This window comes from Gavia stellata, chromosome 15 (genome assembly GCF_030936135.1).
Source record: "Gavia stellata isolate bGavSte3 chromosome 15, bGavSte3.hap2, whole genome shotgun sequence".
NCBI classification, from domain to species: domain Eukaryota; kingdom Metazoa; phylum Chordata; class Aves; order Gaviiformes; family Gaviidae; genus Gavia; species Gavia stellata.
This window is the reverse complement of record NC_082608.1, coordinates 21,717,929-21,736,886: the sequence shown is the minus strand read 5'-3', so window position 1 is coordinate 21,736,886 and position 18,958 is coordinate 21,717,929. Positions and strand designations below refer to the sequence as shown.

At 65.4% G+C, this 18,958-nt stretch overlaps 3 protein-coding genes across 4 annotated transcripts in view; 1 reads left to right on the top strand and 2 right to left on the bottom strand.

The window, feature by feature from the left end:
• The window catches only part of ZC3H18 (zinc finger CCCH-type containing 18), a 48,590-nt gene extending 47,183 nt beyond the window's left edge, over positions 1-1,407 (bottom strand). Inside the window, exon 1 of the mRNA XM_059824785.1 lies at positions 1,368-1,407. The gene's annotated coding sequence lies outside the window, so the exon portion shown is untranslated. The remainder of the gene's footprint in view (positions 1-1,367) is intronic.
• A 5,761-nt stretch (positions 1,408-7,168) lies between these two features.
• CIDEC (cell death inducing DFFA like effector c) lies at positions 7,169-8,537 on the top strand. Its single transcript, XM_059824962.1, has 5 exons — positions 7,169-7,218; positions 7,377-7,518; positions 7,622-7,771; positions 7,910-8,094; positions 8,215-8,537. The coding sequence occupies exons 1-5, from the start codon at positions 7,169-7,171 to the stop codon at positions 8,399-8,401; spliced, it is 714 nt and encodes a 237-aa protein (XP_059680945.1). The 3' UTR covers positions 8,402-8,537.
• A 1,065-nt stretch (positions 8,538-9,602) lies between these two features.
• Positions 9,603-18,958, bottom strand: part of ZFPM1 (zinc finger protein, FOG family member 1) — a 36,158-nt gene continuing 26,802 nt past the window's right edge. Inside the window, exons 4-10 of one of the 2 annotated variants that reach the window (XM_059824711.1) lie at positions 17,239-17,372; positions 14,782-14,887; positions 13,602-13,814; positions 13,245-13,469; positions 12,827-12,922; positions 12,531-12,680; positions 9,603-12,349 (exon numbers count right to left, since the gene is read on the bottom strand). In XM_059824711.1, the coding sequence (XP_059680694.1) occupies positions 10,131-12,349; positions 12,531-12,680; positions 12,827-12,922; positions 13,245-13,469; positions 13,602-13,814; positions 14,782-14,887; positions 17,239-17,372 (3,143 nt within the window). In that variant the 3' untranslated portion in view covers positions 9,603-10,130. The remainder of the gene's footprint in view (positions 12,350-12,530; positions 12,681-12,826; positions 12,923-13,244; positions 13,470-13,601; positions 13,815-14,781; positions 14,888-17,238; positions 17,373-18,958) is intronic. The other variant, XM_059824712.1, reaches the window with a different exon arrangement.

The window sequence follows — 18,958 nt, the reverse complement described above, 5'->3', positions numbered from 1 at the left end:
TCAGATATGTGAAAACCAGGAGTTCATGCAGAACAGAAAAGTTCTGGAACATGGTCTAAGTCAAGCCACAAGCATGGGTGAAGAACGATGAGTGAGTTGAGAAGAATGAATGGGAAATAGCGCTGACAGGACAGGCGAGAAGAGAAACCACAAAAAGATTTTGGGAACAAAGAATTGGAAAACAGAAGCAAAACAGAAGCAATGGGCAGGAACCACAATGGGGAAAAAATATGGAAGAGTAGCGACAACAGGAGGAGAAGGAAATAAAATGCCTCGTGATCCAGGAAAGGACCATCACATAAAACTGAAAAGACGAGTAGAACAAAAGCAAAGCCCCCAGTCCTTTGCTTTGAATGAAACTACGGTCATTAACAAGGTTAATTAACCAAAATACACACTTATCTGCTATCCTTAGAGAAGCACGGACTTTGGAGATGCATAGCAAACTTTAATTACCTAGCAGCTGCCAGGGAAGCTTTTAATGCAGAAAACCGAGCTTTTTAAGAGAACTGCTTGGTGAGAGCCATTTTCAGTGAGCTGATTTTTGAAGAGCTCAGAGAGCTCCGATCCGGAATGTTAACCACTGCTTTCTGTCAGGCAGACTTTGGGACCGAAACCTAAAGAGAAACGGCACTGTAAACAGCTGGAGTTTGTTTTCACAGTGGAACTGATTTTCCTATTGCTGGAGCACACATGGCTCTTCCTGCAGCTCTCCGCTGGCAAATGCTGATTTTGAATTATCGGCGCCTTGGTTCCGTAATGGAAAACAAGTATGATTATTCCTGTATTCTGTAGGATTTGTGGATAATCACACTCAAGAGGCTAACTTTGCTCAGAACACTGGATAAGCAGTCTCGCAAAGAGTTGTCTCAATTAGATTGTGACCCTTTTCTTTAATCTAGACAAACTTTAGGAAGATCAGCAGAAAGAATTCACACCTTGAAGGTGCTGCTCTTGCTACAGCCAAAGCAACTGTTAACAGTTGTTTCAGAAGAGCTGAGCTACCAACAGTGGTAAAAGAAAATGTTATGAGCGTGGATGCCGGAAGGACAGCTCTGAAAAGAGACAGCCCTGCTGAGACGACTCACGGAGGGAATTTAAACCACCTGCAGCAGCTACGTGTTAGAGCACTTGCAAAGACAACGGCAGCTCTGAGTGGCAAGCGCCTCACAGCTCCTGCTGCGCCGGGCGGACAACACAAATCAGTGTTATACGGGTGATGCACCCACCCACCCATCACAGGATGAACCCACACGGGTTATGTACCCACCCAGCCATTGCAGAACGGCCCCCCATGTGCAGCTGGTACTGCTGTGGGTTCCCAGCCCTTCTCCCCGGCACCCCCTCCGCCCCAGCTCCCCCCTTACCTCACAGGGCCTCCTGCCAGGCTGAGGTCCTTCTGCTGTGCCCCCTGGGCCAAGGCTGCTGGAGCTCTGCCTGTTCCCACTTGCATGGAGAGGGAGGACAGTCAGAGCTGCCTGCACCCCTGGGGCCCGACACCGCCCCCCCCCCCCGCCCTCCAGAAGGCTAGCTGCCCCCCCCACCAGCACCCCCAGTTGAGACTATCCCCTTCCATAACACCCACCCAAAACTAAGGCTCCCCCCCCAGGCTGGTGCTGCCCCCTTCCCCAGCATCCCCCCATCTAGCTGGGGCTGCCCCCCCCCCAACATCCCCCCCGAAGTAAGACTGCATCCCCGCCAAATGAGGCGGCCCTCCCCAGATCCGCCCGCCCCCCGCGCAAACTAAGGACTCCCCACCCCAAGTACCCCCCGGGGCTGCCCTCCCCAACACGCCCCCCGGGGCTCCCCCCCACCCATCGCCTCCACCTGGCGCTCCCCTCCCCAGATCCCCCTTCCCAAACCGCCCCCCCCCCGCGCTAGGCCCGCCCTCCCCCCCCTTCCCAGCGAGAGCCACCCCTCCCTTCCCAGCACCCCCACCGAGGGCTCCCCCCCCGGGGGGGGCCCCCGCTCCCCAGCATCCCCCGCTGGGGCTTCCCCCCACCTGAGGCAGCCCCCCACCCCACCCCGCGGCCGCTCCCCCCGGTTCCGCCGGCGCACGGGCCCGCCCCCCCCTCGCCGGCGCTAGGCCGCAGCCGGCGCCCGCCGAGCGCGGCCGCGCGGGCAGCAGCTCACCTGGGCGGGCGGGCGCGGCGGGCCGGGCCGGGGCGGCGGGGGGAGGCCGGGCCGGGGGGAGGCGCGGGGAGGGGGCGGCGAAGCGGCGGCGGCGCGGGACGGGGCCTCTACTCGCGGCGGCGCAGGGCGGCCATGGCGTGACGTCATCCAGGCGCGACGGCCCTCGCGCCGGGGTGGGGGGGGGGTGGTGGGGCGGGCGGGCGGGCGCGCTCCCCTCTCCACTCCCCTTCCCGCGCGCGCGCGCGCGTGCGCCGCCGCCCCGGCCGGGCCTTAAAGGGGACGCGCTCGCAGCGGCGGGGCGGGGTCGTGGACGGCGCGGGGTGTGCACGCGTGCGCTCGCGTGGAGGGCTGCAGGCATGCACGCACACGCGAGGAGGGGTGCACATGTGCGTGCACACGCGTGGAGGGGTACACATGCACATGGGGATGGACATGTGCATGCACACGCGTGGAGGTGCATGCATGCACACACGTGGAAAGGTACGCATGCACATGAGGATGGACATGTGTGCATGCACACACATGGAGGTACATGCATGCACACGCGTGGAGGTGCATGCATGAACACACATGGAAGGGTACACATGCACATGGGGATGGACATGTGCATGCACACGCATAGAGGTACATGTATGCACACATGGGGAGGTACATGTATGCACACACGTGGAGGGGTACACATGCACATGAGGATGGACGTGTGTGCATGCACACACGTGGAGGTACATGCATGAACACACGTGGAAGGGTACGCATGCACATGGGGATGGACATGTGTGCATGCACACATGGAGGTACATGCATGAACACACGTGGAAGGGTACGCATGCACATGGGGATGGACATGTGTGCATGCACACATGGAGGTACATGCATGCACACGCGTGGAGGTACATGCAGGAACACACATGGAAGGGTACACATGCACATGGGGATGGACGTGTGCATGCACACGCATAGAGGTACATGCATGCACACACATGGAGGTACATGTATGCACACGCGTGGAGGGGTACACATGCACATGAGGATGGATGTGTGTGCATGCACACGTGTGGAGGTACATGCATGCACACACGTGGAGGTACATGCATGCACACACGTGGAGGGGTACACATGCACATGAGGATGGACGTGTGTGCATGCACACACTTGGAGGTACATGCATGAACACACGTGGAAGGGTACACATGCACATGGGGATGGACATGTGTGCATGCGCACATGCGGAGGTACATGTATGCACACGCGTGGAGGTACATGCATGAACACACATGGAAGGGTACACATGCATGTGCATGCACATGCGTGGAGGTACATGCATGCACACACGTGGAGGTACATGTATGCACATATGTGGAGGGGTACACATGCACATGGGGGTGACATGTATGCATGTACATGCGTGGAGGTGCACATACATGCAGCTGGACACATGCAGCTAAACGTGCATGCACATGTCATGCATACATGCATGAACATGGGGATAGGCATGCAAGCATGGTGAGCTGCATGTGCATGAATGCATGTGTGCATGTGGAGGTGTACGTGCACACACACACCTGGAGGGAATGCCCACACACGCACACACAGGGGTAGAACATGCATGTACATGGGGATAGGCGTGCACAGGGAGGCATATCAACATGAACACACGCATGTGGAGGTATGCAAATGTCCATGTGTGCATGCAGAGGGGTACATGCATGACTGGGTAGGGACCCACATACCCACACGTGGCACTACGCCTACATGCAGGCATGCTTGTGAAGCTGCACATGTGAACACGCAGCTAACCATGCCTGCACGCAGAGCCGTGGAGATGTACACACACGCACGCGCTCACGTTAACACACACCTTCATGCATACCCGCGTGCAGACATATATGAACATGCATGCACATGCATAGTTGTACAGATAAATGTATGGATGTAGACACACACAGAGGTACGGATACACGCAAATGCACATCTATATGGGCATGCATGGAGACACACACGTGGACATACGCCTGCACATGTCGGGGAATAGATAAGTGCACGCAGAAGCATGCCACACGCATGCATGCTCACACGCAAACATGCCGGAGGTGATGGCTCATGGCCGGGGGGTGCAGACCCCTGGGCAGCCCCGTACCCCACCTTCACACCCCCGGCCGAGCCTGGATGGTGCTGCTCCGGCTCTCCCCGATGCCAACGGGAGGCAGCACCGTGGCTGGAGCGTGACGGCGGGTCCCCGCCAGCCTGCTCAGCGCCCCAACCCCGTTAACTGGTGTGTAATGAGCTCCCCTCGTTAGCACTCCCCGCTGCCAGGCCCGGGCCTCCCCGGGGGGCTGCTGCCCAGGCTGGGTGCGTGCCTGCGGGGCTTGAGCCCTGGCCACTCTCCCGGCCTCCGCTCTCCTGGCCTCCGCTCTCCTGGCCTCCGCTCTCCCGGGCTTCGGCTCTCCCGACCTCTGCTCTCCTGGGGCTCCGCTCTCCCGGCATCCGCCCTCCTGGGCCTCTGCTCTCCCAGCTTCTGCTCTCCCAGCCTCCGCTCTCCCGGCCTCTGCTCTCCTGGCCTCCGCTCTCCCGGGCTTCGGCTCTCCCGACCTCTGCTTTCCTGGGCCTCCACTCTCCCGGCCTCCGCTCTCCCGGGGCTCCACTCTCCCGGCCTTTGCTCTCCCAGGGCTCCACTCTCCTGGGCTTCTGCTCTCCCGGCCTCTGCTCTCCGGGCTTCCACTCTCCTGGCCTCTGCTCTCCCGGCCTCCGCTCTCCCAGGGCTCTGCTCTCCCGGGGCTCTGCTCTCCCAGGGCTCTGCTCTCCCACAGCTCCACTCTCCGGGCCTCCGCTCTCCCGGCCTCCACCCGCCTGCCCCGGGGCTGCTGCATTTGTGGGATCCGGATGCCTGCGGCTCCTTGCCCAGCCCAGGATGTGGCCCCACACCCTGGGGGTGCTCAGCACCTTCGGGGCCCGCCGGACCCGCGCCCTGCCTCACTGCCTCAGCATCCTCTGCACCAGCCCTGAGGTCCGGGCCCCCCCCGGTAGCCCCCCCCCCCCGGCCGGGCCTCGCCCTGGGGCCAGCCGGCTCCAGCCGCGGTGGCAACCCCGGGCACCAGCCCCGGCCCCTGGCCCCGAGGGTGGCGGAGGGCCCGTGTCCCGGGGGGGCAAAGTGTCCGGGAGGCTGCTTACTGGGGGCACTGGGAGGGGGCTCACTGGGGGCACTGGGAGGCTGCTTACTGGGGGCACTGGGAGGGGGCTCACTGGGGGCACTGGGAGGGGGCTCACTGGGGGCACTGGGAGGCTGCTTGCTGGGAGCACTGGGAGGGGGCTCACTGGGGGCACTGGGAGGCTGCTTGCTGGGAGCACTGGGAGGGGGCTCACTGGGGGCACTGGGAGGCTGCTTGCTGGACCTGCTGGGAGTGGGGTCACTGAGGGCACTGCTGGGAACTTACTGGGAGCAGTGGATGGGAACTTACTGGGGGCACTGGGAGGCTGCTTGCTGGGCACACTGGGAGTCTGCTTGCTGGGGGCACTGGGAGGGGGCTCGCTGGGGGCACTGGGAGGCTGCTTGCAGGGCGCACTGGGAGGGGGCTCACTGGGGGCACTGGGAGGGGGCTCACTGGGGGCACTGGGAGGCTGCTTGCTGGGAGCACTGGGAGGGGACTCACTGGGGGCACTGGGAGGGGGCTTGCTGGACCTGCTGGGAGTGGGGTCACTGAGGGCACTGCTGGGAACTTACTGGGAGCAGTGGATGGGAACTTACTGGGGGCACTGGGAGGCTGCTTGCTGGGCACACTGGGAGTCTGCTTGCTGGGGGCACTGGGAGGCTGCTTGCTGGGGGCACTGGGAGGGGGCTCACTGGACCTGCTGGGAGGGCAGTCACTGAGGGCACTGGCTGGGAACTTACTGGGAGCACTGGATGGGAACTTAGTGGGGGCACTGGGAGAGGGCTTACTGGGGGCACTGGGAGTGGGGTCACTGGGGGCACTGGCCGGGAACTTACTGGAAGCACTGGACAGGAACTTACTGGGCGCACTGGGAGGCTGCTTGCTGGGCGCACTGGGGGCGCTGGCTGGGAACTTACTGGAGGCACTGGGAGGCTGCTTGCTGGGGGCACTGGGAGGGGGCTCACTGGGGGCACTGGGAGGGGGCTTGCTGGACCTGCTGGGAGGGGTGTCACTGAGGGCACTGGCTGGGAACTTACTGGGGGCACTGGGAGGCTGCTTGCTGGGCGCACTGGGAGGGGGCTCACTGGGGGCACTGGGAAGCTGCTTGCTGGGGGCACTGGGAGGGAGCTTACTGGGGGCACTGGGAGGGGGCTCGCCCGGGGCAGCCCGTGGGAGGCTGACGGTCTGGGCTGGCGGGTGCTCCCTCGGGGCAGCCCCCGGGGATGCCCCTTCCTCACCCCAAGGCGGGAGTCCGGGCAGCAGTGCCAGGCTGGCCCCGCCCCCCTGCGCTGGCCACACCCCTTGTGTCAGCAGGCCAGGTGGGGATTGGCTCAGACAGGAGGGGCGGGGCTGTGTGGGCGGAGTCGTTGGGTGACAGGTATATAAGGTGAGGCGGGGCGGGAAATGATCCCGTGGAGAGGCGTTGGTGTCTGCTGGAGGTGAGTGGCCGTGGGACCCCCCCAGTAGGCTCCTGGCTGGAGATGTCCCTGGAGCAACAGGGTTGGGGGTGCCACCACGGGTGCCCCTGACTCCCCAAAGCCTTTGTTGCCCCCCCCGAGGGGCCGGGGTAGAAGGCGCAGCCCCGCGCCTGTGTCTCACCTTTGCTCCGGCGCTGACTCAGTGCCCCACGCGCCGCTTTGCGCAAGAGCCGCGCTGGCACGCAGACTCTGCCCCGGCAGCCGCCATCAGCCTGGCCCCGGCCAAAGGGCAGGCACAGTCCTTGCGTAAAGGCAGCCGTGCCGGGGTGCTGGCTCACCGCTGTGCCGGAGCTGAGCACAGGAGGTGCTGGTGGGAAGGGGTCTCCTGGGGGGAAGAGGAGCTGGAGAGACCACCCCTGCCCAGGGCTGAATCCTTCCTCCCCGGCAGGCTGGACTGTGCTCCTTGCGAAGATGGATTACGCCAAGTCCCTGAGCCTGCGCCTGGCTGCCCCCGTCTCTAAGTAAGTGCTGGGGAGCCACCGTCCCCGGGGTGGGGGACATCGGAACCCTCCCTGCTTTGGCACCTCTCAGCCCTCCAAGTGGATGCACTGCTCCACACTGAGACTTGGGGGGCTGGCAGTGGGTCTCATGACACCCCGATCCCTCCATCCCTCCCCAGATGTGTCTCGGCAAGCGCCTCCATGACCCAGCAGCTGCTGTCGAACCCGGCCCCGCGGCCCCGACCCTACCGCGTCTGCAACTGGGACCGCAGCCTGCGCAAGGGCATCATGGCACAGAGCCTCGCTGAGCTGCTGCGCCAGGTGAGCTGGGTGCTGTCCGTCTGTCTGCCAGGGGACTGTCCATCTGCCCAGGTGGGTGGTGGGCTGGCCACCCCAGCCCCACTCACCCCCAGCACCCTTGCAGGCTCAGAGCGCCCTGCTCGCCCCGGGTCCCATCTCGCTGGTGCTGGATGAGGACGGCACCGCAGTGGAGACGGAGGCTTTCTTCCGGACGCTGGAGGAGGGGACGGTGCTGATGGCCCTCGGCAAGGGGCAGACCTGGGCTGCCTCCAAGGTGAGTGCACCCCTGGGGCGCAGGAGCCTGCTCTGTCCCATCTGCATCCCACGCTGGGATCGGCAGGGAGGTGATGCTGAGCTGGGTGGTACCTGGGGTGCTGGGAGGGTGGGTAACCCCGGTCCCGCTCTCCCCTAGACGCCCGGCTACCAGCTGAGCCTGTCCCGCAAGCCCCCTCGGAGGATCGACGTTGCCTGTGTCACCTTCGACCTCTACAAGACCAACCCGTGGGACCTGGGCTGCCTCAATGTCAAAGCCACGCTCTACGGCACCTACAGCATGTCCTACGACCTGCGCTGCTACGGGGCCAAGCGGCTGATGAAGTGAGTGCTGGGGGGGCTGGCGACGGCTCTGGCAGCGGGGATGCTGCAGTGGGGGACCAGCCCCGCTGCCCATACCCTTCGTGGGGTGCAAGGAGGGATGCTCACCCCCTTCCTCCCTAGGGAAGCTCTGCGCTGGACGCTCTTCACCATGCAGGCCACAGGCCACGTCCTGCTCGGCACCTCCTGCTACATGCAGCAGCTCCTGGATGCCACAGAGGAGCCGAAGGAGGCGGAGGGCAGCCCAGCGCTGCAGAGCCTCCTGCCCTCCAGCCTCCCGCCCCTGCCCTGCAGGAAGACGCTGCAGTGAGGGTCTGGTGCCCTGTCCCCCCTCCTCTGTCGCTCCTCCATCTCTTGGGGGTCCCAGCACCCCGCTAGGTCAATGCATGGGGGAGAGGCTGCCGTGGCACCCGGCACAGCCTCTCCTAGCACCCCGCTGGCTGAGCATGGCCAGCCTTTCTCTGTAATATCTACTACTCTGTAAATATATTTATTTAAGTAAAGCTCTTGTGACCCCCCAGCTGTGGCTTGTCTCTTTTCTGCTGGGGCGGGGGGGGTCAGCCACTTGCCCTACTTGGCACACTGGGGCTGCACTGGGCGGTGGTGCAAGGAGGGGACCTGTCGTAAGCGCTCCCCGAGGGAGCTGCTGCCTTCCTCCTCTTCCCTGTCACCCCAGCACCCTGGCAAGCCACAAAGAGGGGAGGGTGCACCCCTCTTGCCCTGGGGGGGGCTGTTTTAGCCCCCGGGATCTCTGGCCTGCTTGGCAGCCCCAGCCTCGTGCAACCCCGTGGATGTGCTCCATGGGGACTGCAACCACCCCACAGCTCCAGGGATACCAGACTGGGAAACAAAACAGCGCCTGGGGTGACACTGGGTTATACTGAGCTGGGGGGTGGCTGTCCCTGGGGGGGAGCCCAGACTGGGTCCCCAAAGTGCATGCCCTGCTAGCCAGAGTGCCAAGCTGGAACAGAGGGGAACAACCCACTGCCCACCTGCACTGGACTGGGAAGCACTGGGGTGCGCTGTGCGGAGGTGAGAGAAGGGGTGCTTAGGGGCATCCCCCCCGTGATGCAGCGCAGGGGCCACGGGACCCGAGCCATACTCACCTGGGGACCCCCCGCAGGGGTCTGGGGCTCCAGTGTGGGAACAGCCACTGTGGCAGAGACCTGAGCTGAGCTCGGGGCAACACAACCCACCTGTGGCTGGGGGGGTTTTCATTAGCCTGATAATTAACAAGCCCTCAGCCTGCAGCCCAGCACCAGCTGGAGCCCAGCCTGGGGGCTAGTGGCTGCGTTGCCCCGTGGCACAGACATGTGCCACCCAGGGGTGCCAGTGACGGCAATGGGGCTGCCATGCTCTGCCCCGCTATTGCAGGCTGTCCCTGCCACCCCATGGTTATACGCATCCGACGTCCCCATCCCGATGCCCCTGACCCCACGGGGTGACGGTGGCCCTGCCAGCCCCCGCAGTGTCCCCCACCCGCATGCAGGCGGTAGCCTGGCTGTATTAGACATATTTATTTCTGTACACGCTTATACACATGGTTCCCAGGGTTGCTTCATCCTCGCCTTCAGTGCCACCTCCTTGCAGGGTCCAGTCTGTGGCGGGGGGCACCCACACACTTCCTAGGGTGCCCAGGTCCAAGCCCAGCTGTGCTGTGCCCCCTCCCCATCCCTGTAGTGTCTACCTTGGGGGCAGAGCCCCCCCGCAGCCCCCTGGCTGGGGCAGGGCCATGCGCATTCCCCCTGCCTCAGTTTCCCTGCAGCATCAGCCCTGGCTGCGGCAGAGGTAGGGGCTCCCCACCAGCACCGCGCTCCCCCCCGCCCAGGGTCCTCGGCCCGCCACGTGCGGGACCCCCAACCCAGGGTGAAGTTTTGGGCTACCGGAGGGACCTCCGGATGCTGAAGCCACCGTGGCAGAGCCTCCCGGGAGTCCTCCATCACCCTGATCCCTTCAAGGCGGGGGTGCTGGCCATCGGTTCCTGGTCCCCCAGCCCCTGCAGCCCCCCCCAAGCAGTGGTGGGGGACAGCGGGGGGGCTTTACTTGACGTGCTCGGCGGCGTGGGAGGAACAGTAATACTTCTTGTGGGCGATGAAGGTGGAGAGGCTGCTGAACTTGATGTTACAGAGGCGACAGTACCTGTGGTTGCCATTGGGCACCGGGCCGGGCACAGCCTTGGCCGGGGGGGTCTGCACCCCCCTGTCCGTGTAGGTGGGGGGCGTGGGGGGCTTGCGGGCAGCTTCCCGCAGTCCCTCGGGGGCCCCAGGCGAAGCGGGGGGCCGGGGTGAGGCGGGGGGCCGGGGGCTGCCGCTGCCATCCCGACCCTCCTTGCCGTTGAAGCTGTCCCGGCGGAGACGGGGGGCAGGCGGGTGGGGGGGCGATGCCGCGGGCAGCGGGGGCTCGGGCGTCCTGCCGGCACCGGGCACCGAGGGGTCGGGGAGCCCCTGCCCGGCCGCCGCCGGCTTGGCCACGAAGAGCCCGTGGGCATTACGGAAGTGCTCGAGGAGGTCGCCCTTGATGGCCCCGTTGAGGGGACAGTAGGGACAGGCGGAGAGGGGTCCCTTCGTCCCCGGGGGCGGCAGGGGACCTTTGGGGTAACGCTGCAGCGAGTCCGCCCCGGACGCACCGGGGTAGGGGATGCCGGGGCTCCCCGCTGGAGCCGCCCTCACCCGCACGCCTTCGGGGTCCCCCTCGCTGGGGCTGCCGGGGCTGCGCCGACCCTTGAGGGGGGCGGGCATGGCCCCCTTCATCTTCTGGAGGTGCTCGAGGGTGCGGGGCTGCAGCGGGGTGGCCGGGCACTGGTATTTCTTGTGGGCCAGGTAGCTGTCGAGGCTGTTGAAGCTGATGCGGCAGGCAGTGCATTCGTGGTAGTCGGCCAAGGGTAGCAGCGGTGCCGGCGCTGGTTCGCCCTGCCGCCGCGGCTTCTTGCTCAGGTCGATGGGACCATCGGCATCCGGGCTGGAGCGGGGCGAGGGGGCAGCCCCCGGAGGGTCGGGGGCCGGCGGCGGCTCGGGGGCCGGCGGGGGTTCGGTGGGGCGGTGAGCGGCCCCGTGAATCTCGTAGAGCTTGCGGCGTTTGCGGGTGCGGAGGGGCTGGGGCAGGAAGGGGACTTTGGGGGCGCTGGGGCGGCGGAGGGGGGGATCGTGGCGGGAGGCGCAGTAGAAACGCTTGTGCACCACGTAGGTCTCGTGGCGGCTGAAGCGGATGTTGCACGCCTCACACAGCGTCTTGCTGGGGTCCTCGTCCCCCTCGTCCCCCGCCGAGCTGCCGGGGCTCTGGCTGTCCTCGCTGCACCGCCCCGACCCCCCCTCCGCCTCGGGGGACCCCGCTTTGCTGCCCCCCTCTTCCACTTTCACCTCCGGCGGGGCGGCCGGCGGTGTGGCATCCCGGCCGGTGTCCCCATCCCCTGCCGGCGTCCCCTGCCCGTCGCCCGCTGGGGGGGAAAGCAGCGTCCCCGGGGTGGGAGGACCCTTGGGTGCCCCAGGGGGGGCTTTGAGCTTGCGCGCCCCGGGGGGGCTGTCCTCGGCGAGGTGCCGGCTGGAGCAGTAGAGGCGTTTGTGCACGTAGTAGTTGTTGATGTTGTTGAAGGTGATCTCGCACTCGAAGCACGTGGCACCCTTGGGCACCGGCGTGCCGGCGTAGATGGCGGGCGGCACCGCGCTGCCGTGGCCCTGCTTCAGCCGGCTGTGCACCAGCTCCGACATCTTCGCCAGGATCTCCGACGCCTGCGGTACCACCGCGGCTTCGTGGCCGAACACATACTGGGGTAGGAAGATGGTGCCGCCGGCCGTGCCCGTCCCTGGCTCACTGGGCACTGGGCTGGAGCCCGGCGTGGGGCTGGCGAGCTCCGACTTGACCTTCGCCGAGGGCAGGCTGCGGGGGGACGAGGTCCGGGAGCAGGCGTTGGGGCTGCCGCCCCCCTCCCCGGGGCCGCTGCTTTTCGGCGCCTCCGCCTCACTCGCCGGGCTGCCGGTGGGCTCCTCCTTGATGCGGACGGCCTCGCCGGAGGAGGAAGAGGAGGAGGAGGATGATGACGGACCTTCCCCGTTCTGCGGCTGGGCGGGTGGTGAGAGCTTGCCGGCCCTGGCATCGGAGGGCGAGGCGGGCTGTGCTGGGGGGGGCACGGCGTCGGGGCCAGGCGGTGGGGCGGGCAGGGGGCCGTGCAGCACCACGTGCTGCGGCAGTGCCGGCAGCCCCTCGGGCAGGAACGCCGGCAGGCTGCACTTCCGCAGGGGCGCGTTGTTCGTCTGGCTTAGCCCTGCCGAAGGGAGAGACGCACCGGCGTTACCCGACATCCCCGGCACAGGGATGCTCGCCCCGTCCCCCAGCTCCCTCCCTGCTGCCAGAGCCATTTGGGGCCGCAGCCCTCCGTGGCAATGCCAGGCTCTGCGCGGGGCGCTGGCACACGTCCCCCCGTGGCCGCAGCCCGCGGTACCCACCGGGGGCGAGGGGTTTGGCGGCGGGCAGGGCTGGCCCCGGCGAGTACACCTCTCCCTTGGAGCCCGGCTGGCAGATCATGTGGTTGGTGACCAGGTGGCTGTAGAGGATGTCCCTCGTGGTGGAGATGAAGCCGCAGCTGTGGCAGACGCCTGCGAGGGACGCGGCACGGGGCTGAGCGGGCAGGATGGCAGCCGGCAGGGCAGGCAGAGACCCGTGGGGAGCGGGTCCCCATCCTCAGGCTGTGCTGGAGGGGACAGGGGTGTCCCCACGGGGACGCCGGGCAGCGTTCACTCACCGTTCAGGGTGTCCGTGTGCACCTTCAGGTGACGCTCGCAGTTGGCTTTCGTGGTGAAGGCGGACAGGCAGATCAGGCAGACAAACGGCCGCTCTCCTGCAGGATGGACGGACAGGCGGACACCTCAGCGCAGAGGGAAGGGGGACAAGGACCACAGGGACACGCCATGGGGCCGTGCCGGCCAGGAGGGCACCGGCTGCGGGAAGCAGGATGCTCCCTTCGTCTTTACAGGGCTGAGACAGGGGAAGACCTACAAGCGAGCGGCCCCAAACCAGTAACCCAACTTGGGGGAGAACCTCATCTAACTGGTGCTGCAGCCCCGCAGCCTCCCTGCCCCTCTGGCTCCTGGGGTCCTTGCATGTGGCTCGGTGTCCCCAGGCTGCAGCAGCGCGCCATGCCGCGCCGTGCTGTGCCGTACCGCTATGGCTCCGCATGTGGATCTCCAGGGAGCTGGCGCTGGGGCAGCTCTTCTTGCACTGGGGGAAGGGGCAGACGCGCTCGTTGGGGTAGGTCTCCTTGGGCTTCTCCTCCAGGGCGGGCGAGCCGGCGCTCTGCCGGCTGGCACAGTAGTACATCAGGTGGGCTTGCAGGTTGCGCTCGCTCCGGTACCAGATCCCACAGTCCTTGCACGGGAAGACATCCTCTGCGGTGGGGAAGGGACAAGGAGGGGACATACACCACTTGCATGATGGGCTGGGGACCCCTGGCGCGGTCCTGGCCCCGCGGGCTGCACCATGTCCCCCTCCCGCCACACCCTCCGTCCCCGGGGACTCACTGTTCACCACGGCGGTGGCCAGGATGGCGGCCATGCCGGCTTGCTGCGGCAGCAGCTGGATGTCTGAGTGCAGCGCGGCCGGGTACGGCGACTCGCTGGGCTCCGCTTTCACCGCGTGGTGGTTGGGGATGGCCGGCGGTTCCGCCACCACGAAGGCGCACACCGCCTCGTCCTCCCGCAGGGCACGCGTCGTCCGGCACCACAGGGCTTCATCTGGGGGGGGAACGCGGGGCAGCAGTCAGCATAGACCCCCCCCGGACCCCCATCCTGCTGCTGTGCTGCTGCCTGCATGGCTCTGGGCCCCCCCTGTCCCCCTCTGCCCCTGTCCCCGCTGTCCCGGCAGCACCCGGTGCTTCCTCCTGGCCATGGCTGAGCCCTGGCCTGCCTGGAGATGGCGGTGTCTGCCTGCGCCGGAGCGCTGCCTGGCACGGCCCTGCCTGCCGGGAGGCTGCCGCTCGGTCTTGCACCATGCTTGCACCCATGCTTGCAGTAATGCTTGCACGGAGTCTTGCACCGATGCTTGCTCGGAGTCTTGCACGGAGCCTTGCACCAATGCGTGCACTGAGTCTTACCCCAATGCGTGCACCAATGCTCACACCAACACTCGCACCAACGCATGCGGTAATGCTTGCACCAACACTTGCACCAATGCATACAGTAATGCTTGCACCAACACTTGCACCAACGCATGCAGTAATGCTTGCACTGAGTCTCGCACCAATGCTTGCGCTGAGTCGTACACCAATACGTGCAGTAACGCTTGCACCGAGCCTTGCACCCTCGCTTGCGCTGAGTCTCGCCCCAGCTGCATGCTTGCACCTGTGCTGTAACGCTTGCACGAACGCTTGCACCAACATTTGCACCAGCCACTGCGTGCTGGGACCCTCCTCATACCCCCTGGCAGCCAGACAGCCGGCGAGGGCTGGGACAAGGGGACAAGCCCCAGGGACTGCCAGCGGTGGGTCACGGAGGAGGCGGAGGAGCAGACGCTGGTGTGGGGGGGCCATGGGCCCCAGCACCGGCAGCGGACTGGGGGCACGGCTGGTGCTGGGATGGATGGGGACAGGCATCCACCCCTCCGCAGCAGCACCCCATCCCTCACCCAAGTGCCAGGGCAGCCATCTCCGGTCCCCCCCAGGACCCCCCTCCCGGCACGGGGACGCGCGGCGCCGGTACCAACCCTTCCTGTAGATGACGGTGTTGGCGTCGGGCTCTCCGGGCACGAGGGGCAGCCGGGACAGCCAGCAGCTCTCGTCCCCCAGCACCAGCGTCACGGGCGGGCTCTGCTGAGGGCAGGGAGAGGGGGGGTGAGCACCGCTCCCCGAAACGAGCCGGGGTCAGGGTGGGGGGCTGGCAGCGGGGGGTCGCGGTGCTCCCTGCTCAGCCTACACCCGGCTCTGCCTTCCCGCATCTCTAATGAATATTAATGAGGAGAATGGGGAGTGGGGGGAATTAATCTGCCTGATCCTCCGATGGCTGCCGCGGTAACGATATGAAATCTAATTATTCGTCCCAATATTTCTAAACCCTCCAACTCAGCCTGACAGTCGCAGCCGGTTGAGGCCTTATCACCGCCGGGAGCCGAGTGCCGGCAGCGTGATAAACCCCACGTGCACACGCGTGCAGGCACTCGCACACGCGGGTGCACACGCAGCGCCCGTACGCCGCTGCTGCTGCAGGAACCTGCCTGCCCCTGCGGACAGCGGGTGCGAAATGGGGCTGGGGGCTTAGGGACCCCCCCCTGCATGGGACACGGGAACGGGTGCTGCTGGTGGCACATGGGCTGAGCTCCCTCGGGGACCGTGGTGGCCCCTCCATGTCCCACTCCAAGGCCAGGAGGGAGAGGAGGGTCTCTGCGGTGTTTTTGCAGATTTACTCCGTGCATGGGGCGACCTGTGGGTACCCCCCGATGGAGGGAGGCCCCTGCGGCGTCCAGGCACCCCACAGCACCCCAGGGTGCTCGCAGCACCCCAGGACGCCCGCCCCGGCTCCCCTCGGTGGCCCCAGCCCCTGCGTCCAGCCCTTCCTTGTTCTCCCTGGAACAAAGAGGTCAGTGTCTCTGCTCCGCACCGGCCCGATAACCATCGGAAATCCTATCTGCTCCGCATCCGCCGGGGCGGTGTTACCGGGGGCGGCCCTGTGCCCTCGCTGTCCCCGCTCTGTGGGCATCGCCCCGGGGCCGGGCAGCCGGGGGGGACGCAGGGCAGAGATGGACTGGGGGGGGACAGCCAGGGGTGAGCTGGCACGCAGGGCTCCATCATCCCTTGGCACCCCGGGGCTGGCGCTGCCGGTGGGTTTGCACACCCTCCCAAGCAAGGCTGGTTTTGGGGAGCCCCATGGGATCAGCTGGGGGGCAAGGAGGCATCTTCCTCCTCCTCCTTCTCCTCCTCCTCCTCCTCTTTCTCCTTCTCCTCCATCAGTGCAGCAATGGGCACACGCGATGCTCCATGCCACGGAGGCATTAAAGCCACCCAGTGTTCCCAGTTCTCACTAAAACCCCAGGAGGGGATAATCTCCCGCACGGAGATGGACAGCAGAGCCCGGCAGGATTTGGGGGAGACCCCCTGCACCCCGCCCCTGCCGCCAGCAACAAAGACGAAGGGACCCGAGGGCGACAGCCGGTATCAGGGATGGGGCTGCGATTCCTTCCTCGCTTCCCCGAGCAGAGATAGGGAGGGAGGCGAGCGGCGGAGGAGAGCAGGGCTGGGAATCATCAGCCGGGCTCGATAAGGGAGCTGCTGAAATGGGAGCAAAAATATTTAGACAATAAATGAAGTATCAGAAAAAAGCCGCGCATATCTTTAAGAAATCAATCATCCTGTACCGGGTGTCTGGACACACGGCGCCAACCGGGAGATAGGGAGCCAAACTGGGCAGATAAGGGTTAATCAAGGATTTAATTCGGCAAAGATAAACGGGCCTGAGCTAAAAAAAAAAAAAAAAGAGAAAAAAAAAGAAAAAAGAGCGAGGGAGAGAGGAGGAGGTGGGGATGGAGCCCGGGCGAGATCCTCCGGCCTCGAAGACCCTGGGCTGGAGCTGCCCGCGTGCGGCTGTGGGGGGATGCATGGGGAAGGACGTGGCTGGGATGCGAGGATCCAGCACCTACAACACCCCCATGTGCACGCACCCCCTCCCCGTGTGCACACCCATGCACACTCAGGCATACGCACACACGCCCCTCCCAACGCTCGCCCCGGCGCAGCGTGCGGCCGATGGTGTGCTCCTGCCACCGCCAGCTGCCCGGTGCCCCGCGCTCCCTCCTCTCCGGCCCCTTCGCCGCAGGCTGCAGAGCCCTGGCGCTTTCCAGGCACAACCGGAATCCCCTGGGAGCAAATCTGGGGTGGGAAACCCAGACCCCATCTCCTCTGTGAGGACACACGTGCCACCAAGCAGCCTGCTTGCCTGCAGCCATGCGCAGGAGGGGACGGCCAGCATCCCACAGGGGATGCTCTGATCGCGGGGCGGTGGGCAGCGTATGGCAAGGAAACCTCCTGGGCACCCAGACTGGGTGATTCCCAAGGGGTCGGGAGCTCAGGAAGGGAAAAGCCCTCCCAAACCAATTCCTTTCCCCAAACAAGTTGTCTCCTCAGGACTTTCCCTGCCCTGCCCGGCAGCCCGCGGCAGCATTGCTCCTTACCGTCTCGCCGTGCCCCGGTGATGCTGTCTCGCTGTGGATGCTGCCCTGGAAGGGTCCCCAGGAGAAGCCCTCGGGAAGGCTCCTGCGGGTTCGCACCCGCCTCTCCCCCTCCTGCACGGTCAGATCCAGCTCATCTGCAGGGAGACAGGCACAGCATCAGCGCGATGCCCCCCAGCCGGACCCCCGGCCCGTGGCAGCCCCAAGTCCCTGGGGACATGGGCACCCACTTGGAGCCGAGAGCTGCTGGTGGGTGCCCCAGGGCTGCGTGGCCGCAGTGGGTGGGTGGGTGAGTGGGATCCGGTCGCTCGCCGGGGAGGTCCGGGCATGGCACAGGGGGTCCCGGCACAGCACGGTGGTGGAGCGGAAGGAGCATTTCCCATCCCCGCACCCAAAGTTGCAGCAGTTTCAGGGCTTAATGGCTTTGATTATCTGATAAGCCTCTGGTTTAATGGGTTAGATAACATGTTAATACGCTATGAAGGCTGCTCTAAAATGTTTTAACTGTGCTTTTGTCTTTCAGAGCGCAGATAAGATGGCAGGTAACCAATACGCAGATGGATGTGCGCTGGCTGGCCCTCACCGCGTGGTGGGAAGGGGCCGGATGCTGCACCCCAAAACCCAACATGCTCCCCAAGGACAGCGAGCCAAACACCGTGTCACCAGCGAGGCAGGGTGCCCAGGGCACCCATCTGCGGCTGGGAAGGCTCCTAGCACCCAACGGTGCTCTGGGGCAGAAGTGGGGTCCCTTCACGACCATGCCAGCGAAAAGAGCCCCCCTAAAGCCACGTGCCCGGAGCCGCGTCCTTTGAGGGCACCGTAGCAGACGCAGCCGGTGCCCAGGTCCTGTGGGCGGGGAGGAGGCTGCGTTCGTTTGAGGGCAAAATTGCTTTCCGAGCTGGAAGCGCGGGGAGGATAAAGCGATCCCATGGCTGCGGAGATTGAAATCTGATGTGTTTATTAGCCGGGCTGACATCTGGATCCTCTCGGCGCTGGGGTGAGTTAAGGTGAGCGACTGGAAGCTCTGGGTGGTGAGCGCGGGTTGGTGGCGCTCACTATCGCCCAGGTCCCACTGTCACCCGCAGGTCCCTGCTGTCCGCCGAGGAAGCCCTGTGTCACCGGGGACGTGGCTCTGGGCGCGTCCCAGGGAAGCGGCCGGTGCCCCTCGGTAAAACCCACCGCCCGCCGGGAGGTGGGCTGGAGAAAAGGTCTGCGAAGGTGTTGAAGGACCCGAAGTCTTTGCGGTCACCAGGCTGGTCCTCGTGCTTAGGCACGTGCCACCCTCCATCCCCATGCCGCAGCCTCCAGCACGTGCCGGCCAGCGGAGAGATGCGCTCTGCCCGCAGCTCCTCTGCCCTGCCGGGGTGCAGGCAGGGCTGCCTGCCCTCCCCTCCCCGCGGCACCTCCTGCCCGCAGCGCCTCGGTGCCTGCGACCTGGGAGCCCTCGGCGCTGGCTTGGAGCTGGTACGCTCAGAAAGCTGCCCCGGCTGCAGGGATCCCGGTTCCATTTCGCTGGGATTTCATCCCCAGCAAAGTGGTTTCGGGAGTGAGCATGGCGCTGGCTCTGTCTGCCCCGCGTCCCTGGCGTCCCTGCGTCCTCGGCATCCCTCTGCCCGTGCCTCCACCAGGTCCATCTTGGGACAGGGAGGAGGGCAGAGGGCTGGAGCCTTTGAGGAGCTGATGGGATTTATCCCCTGGCACGAACTGACACCGAGAAGGGTCA

Excerpts from the sequence above, each read along its gene's own strand:
- CIDEC (XM_059824962.1), top strand. The coding sequence starts at position 7,169 with ATGGATTACGCCAAGTCCCTGAGCCTGCGCCTGGCTGCCCCCGTCTCT. Across the intron at positions 7,772-7,909 it reads AGACCTGGGCTGCCTCCAAG|ACGCCCGGCTACCAGCTGAG; the intron begins GTGAGTGCACCC and ends GCTCTCCCCTAG. Across the intron at positions 8,095-8,214 it reads GGGGCCAAGCGGCTGATGAA|GGAAGCTCTGCGCTGGACGC; the intron begins GTGAGTGCTGGG and ends CTTCCTCCCTAG.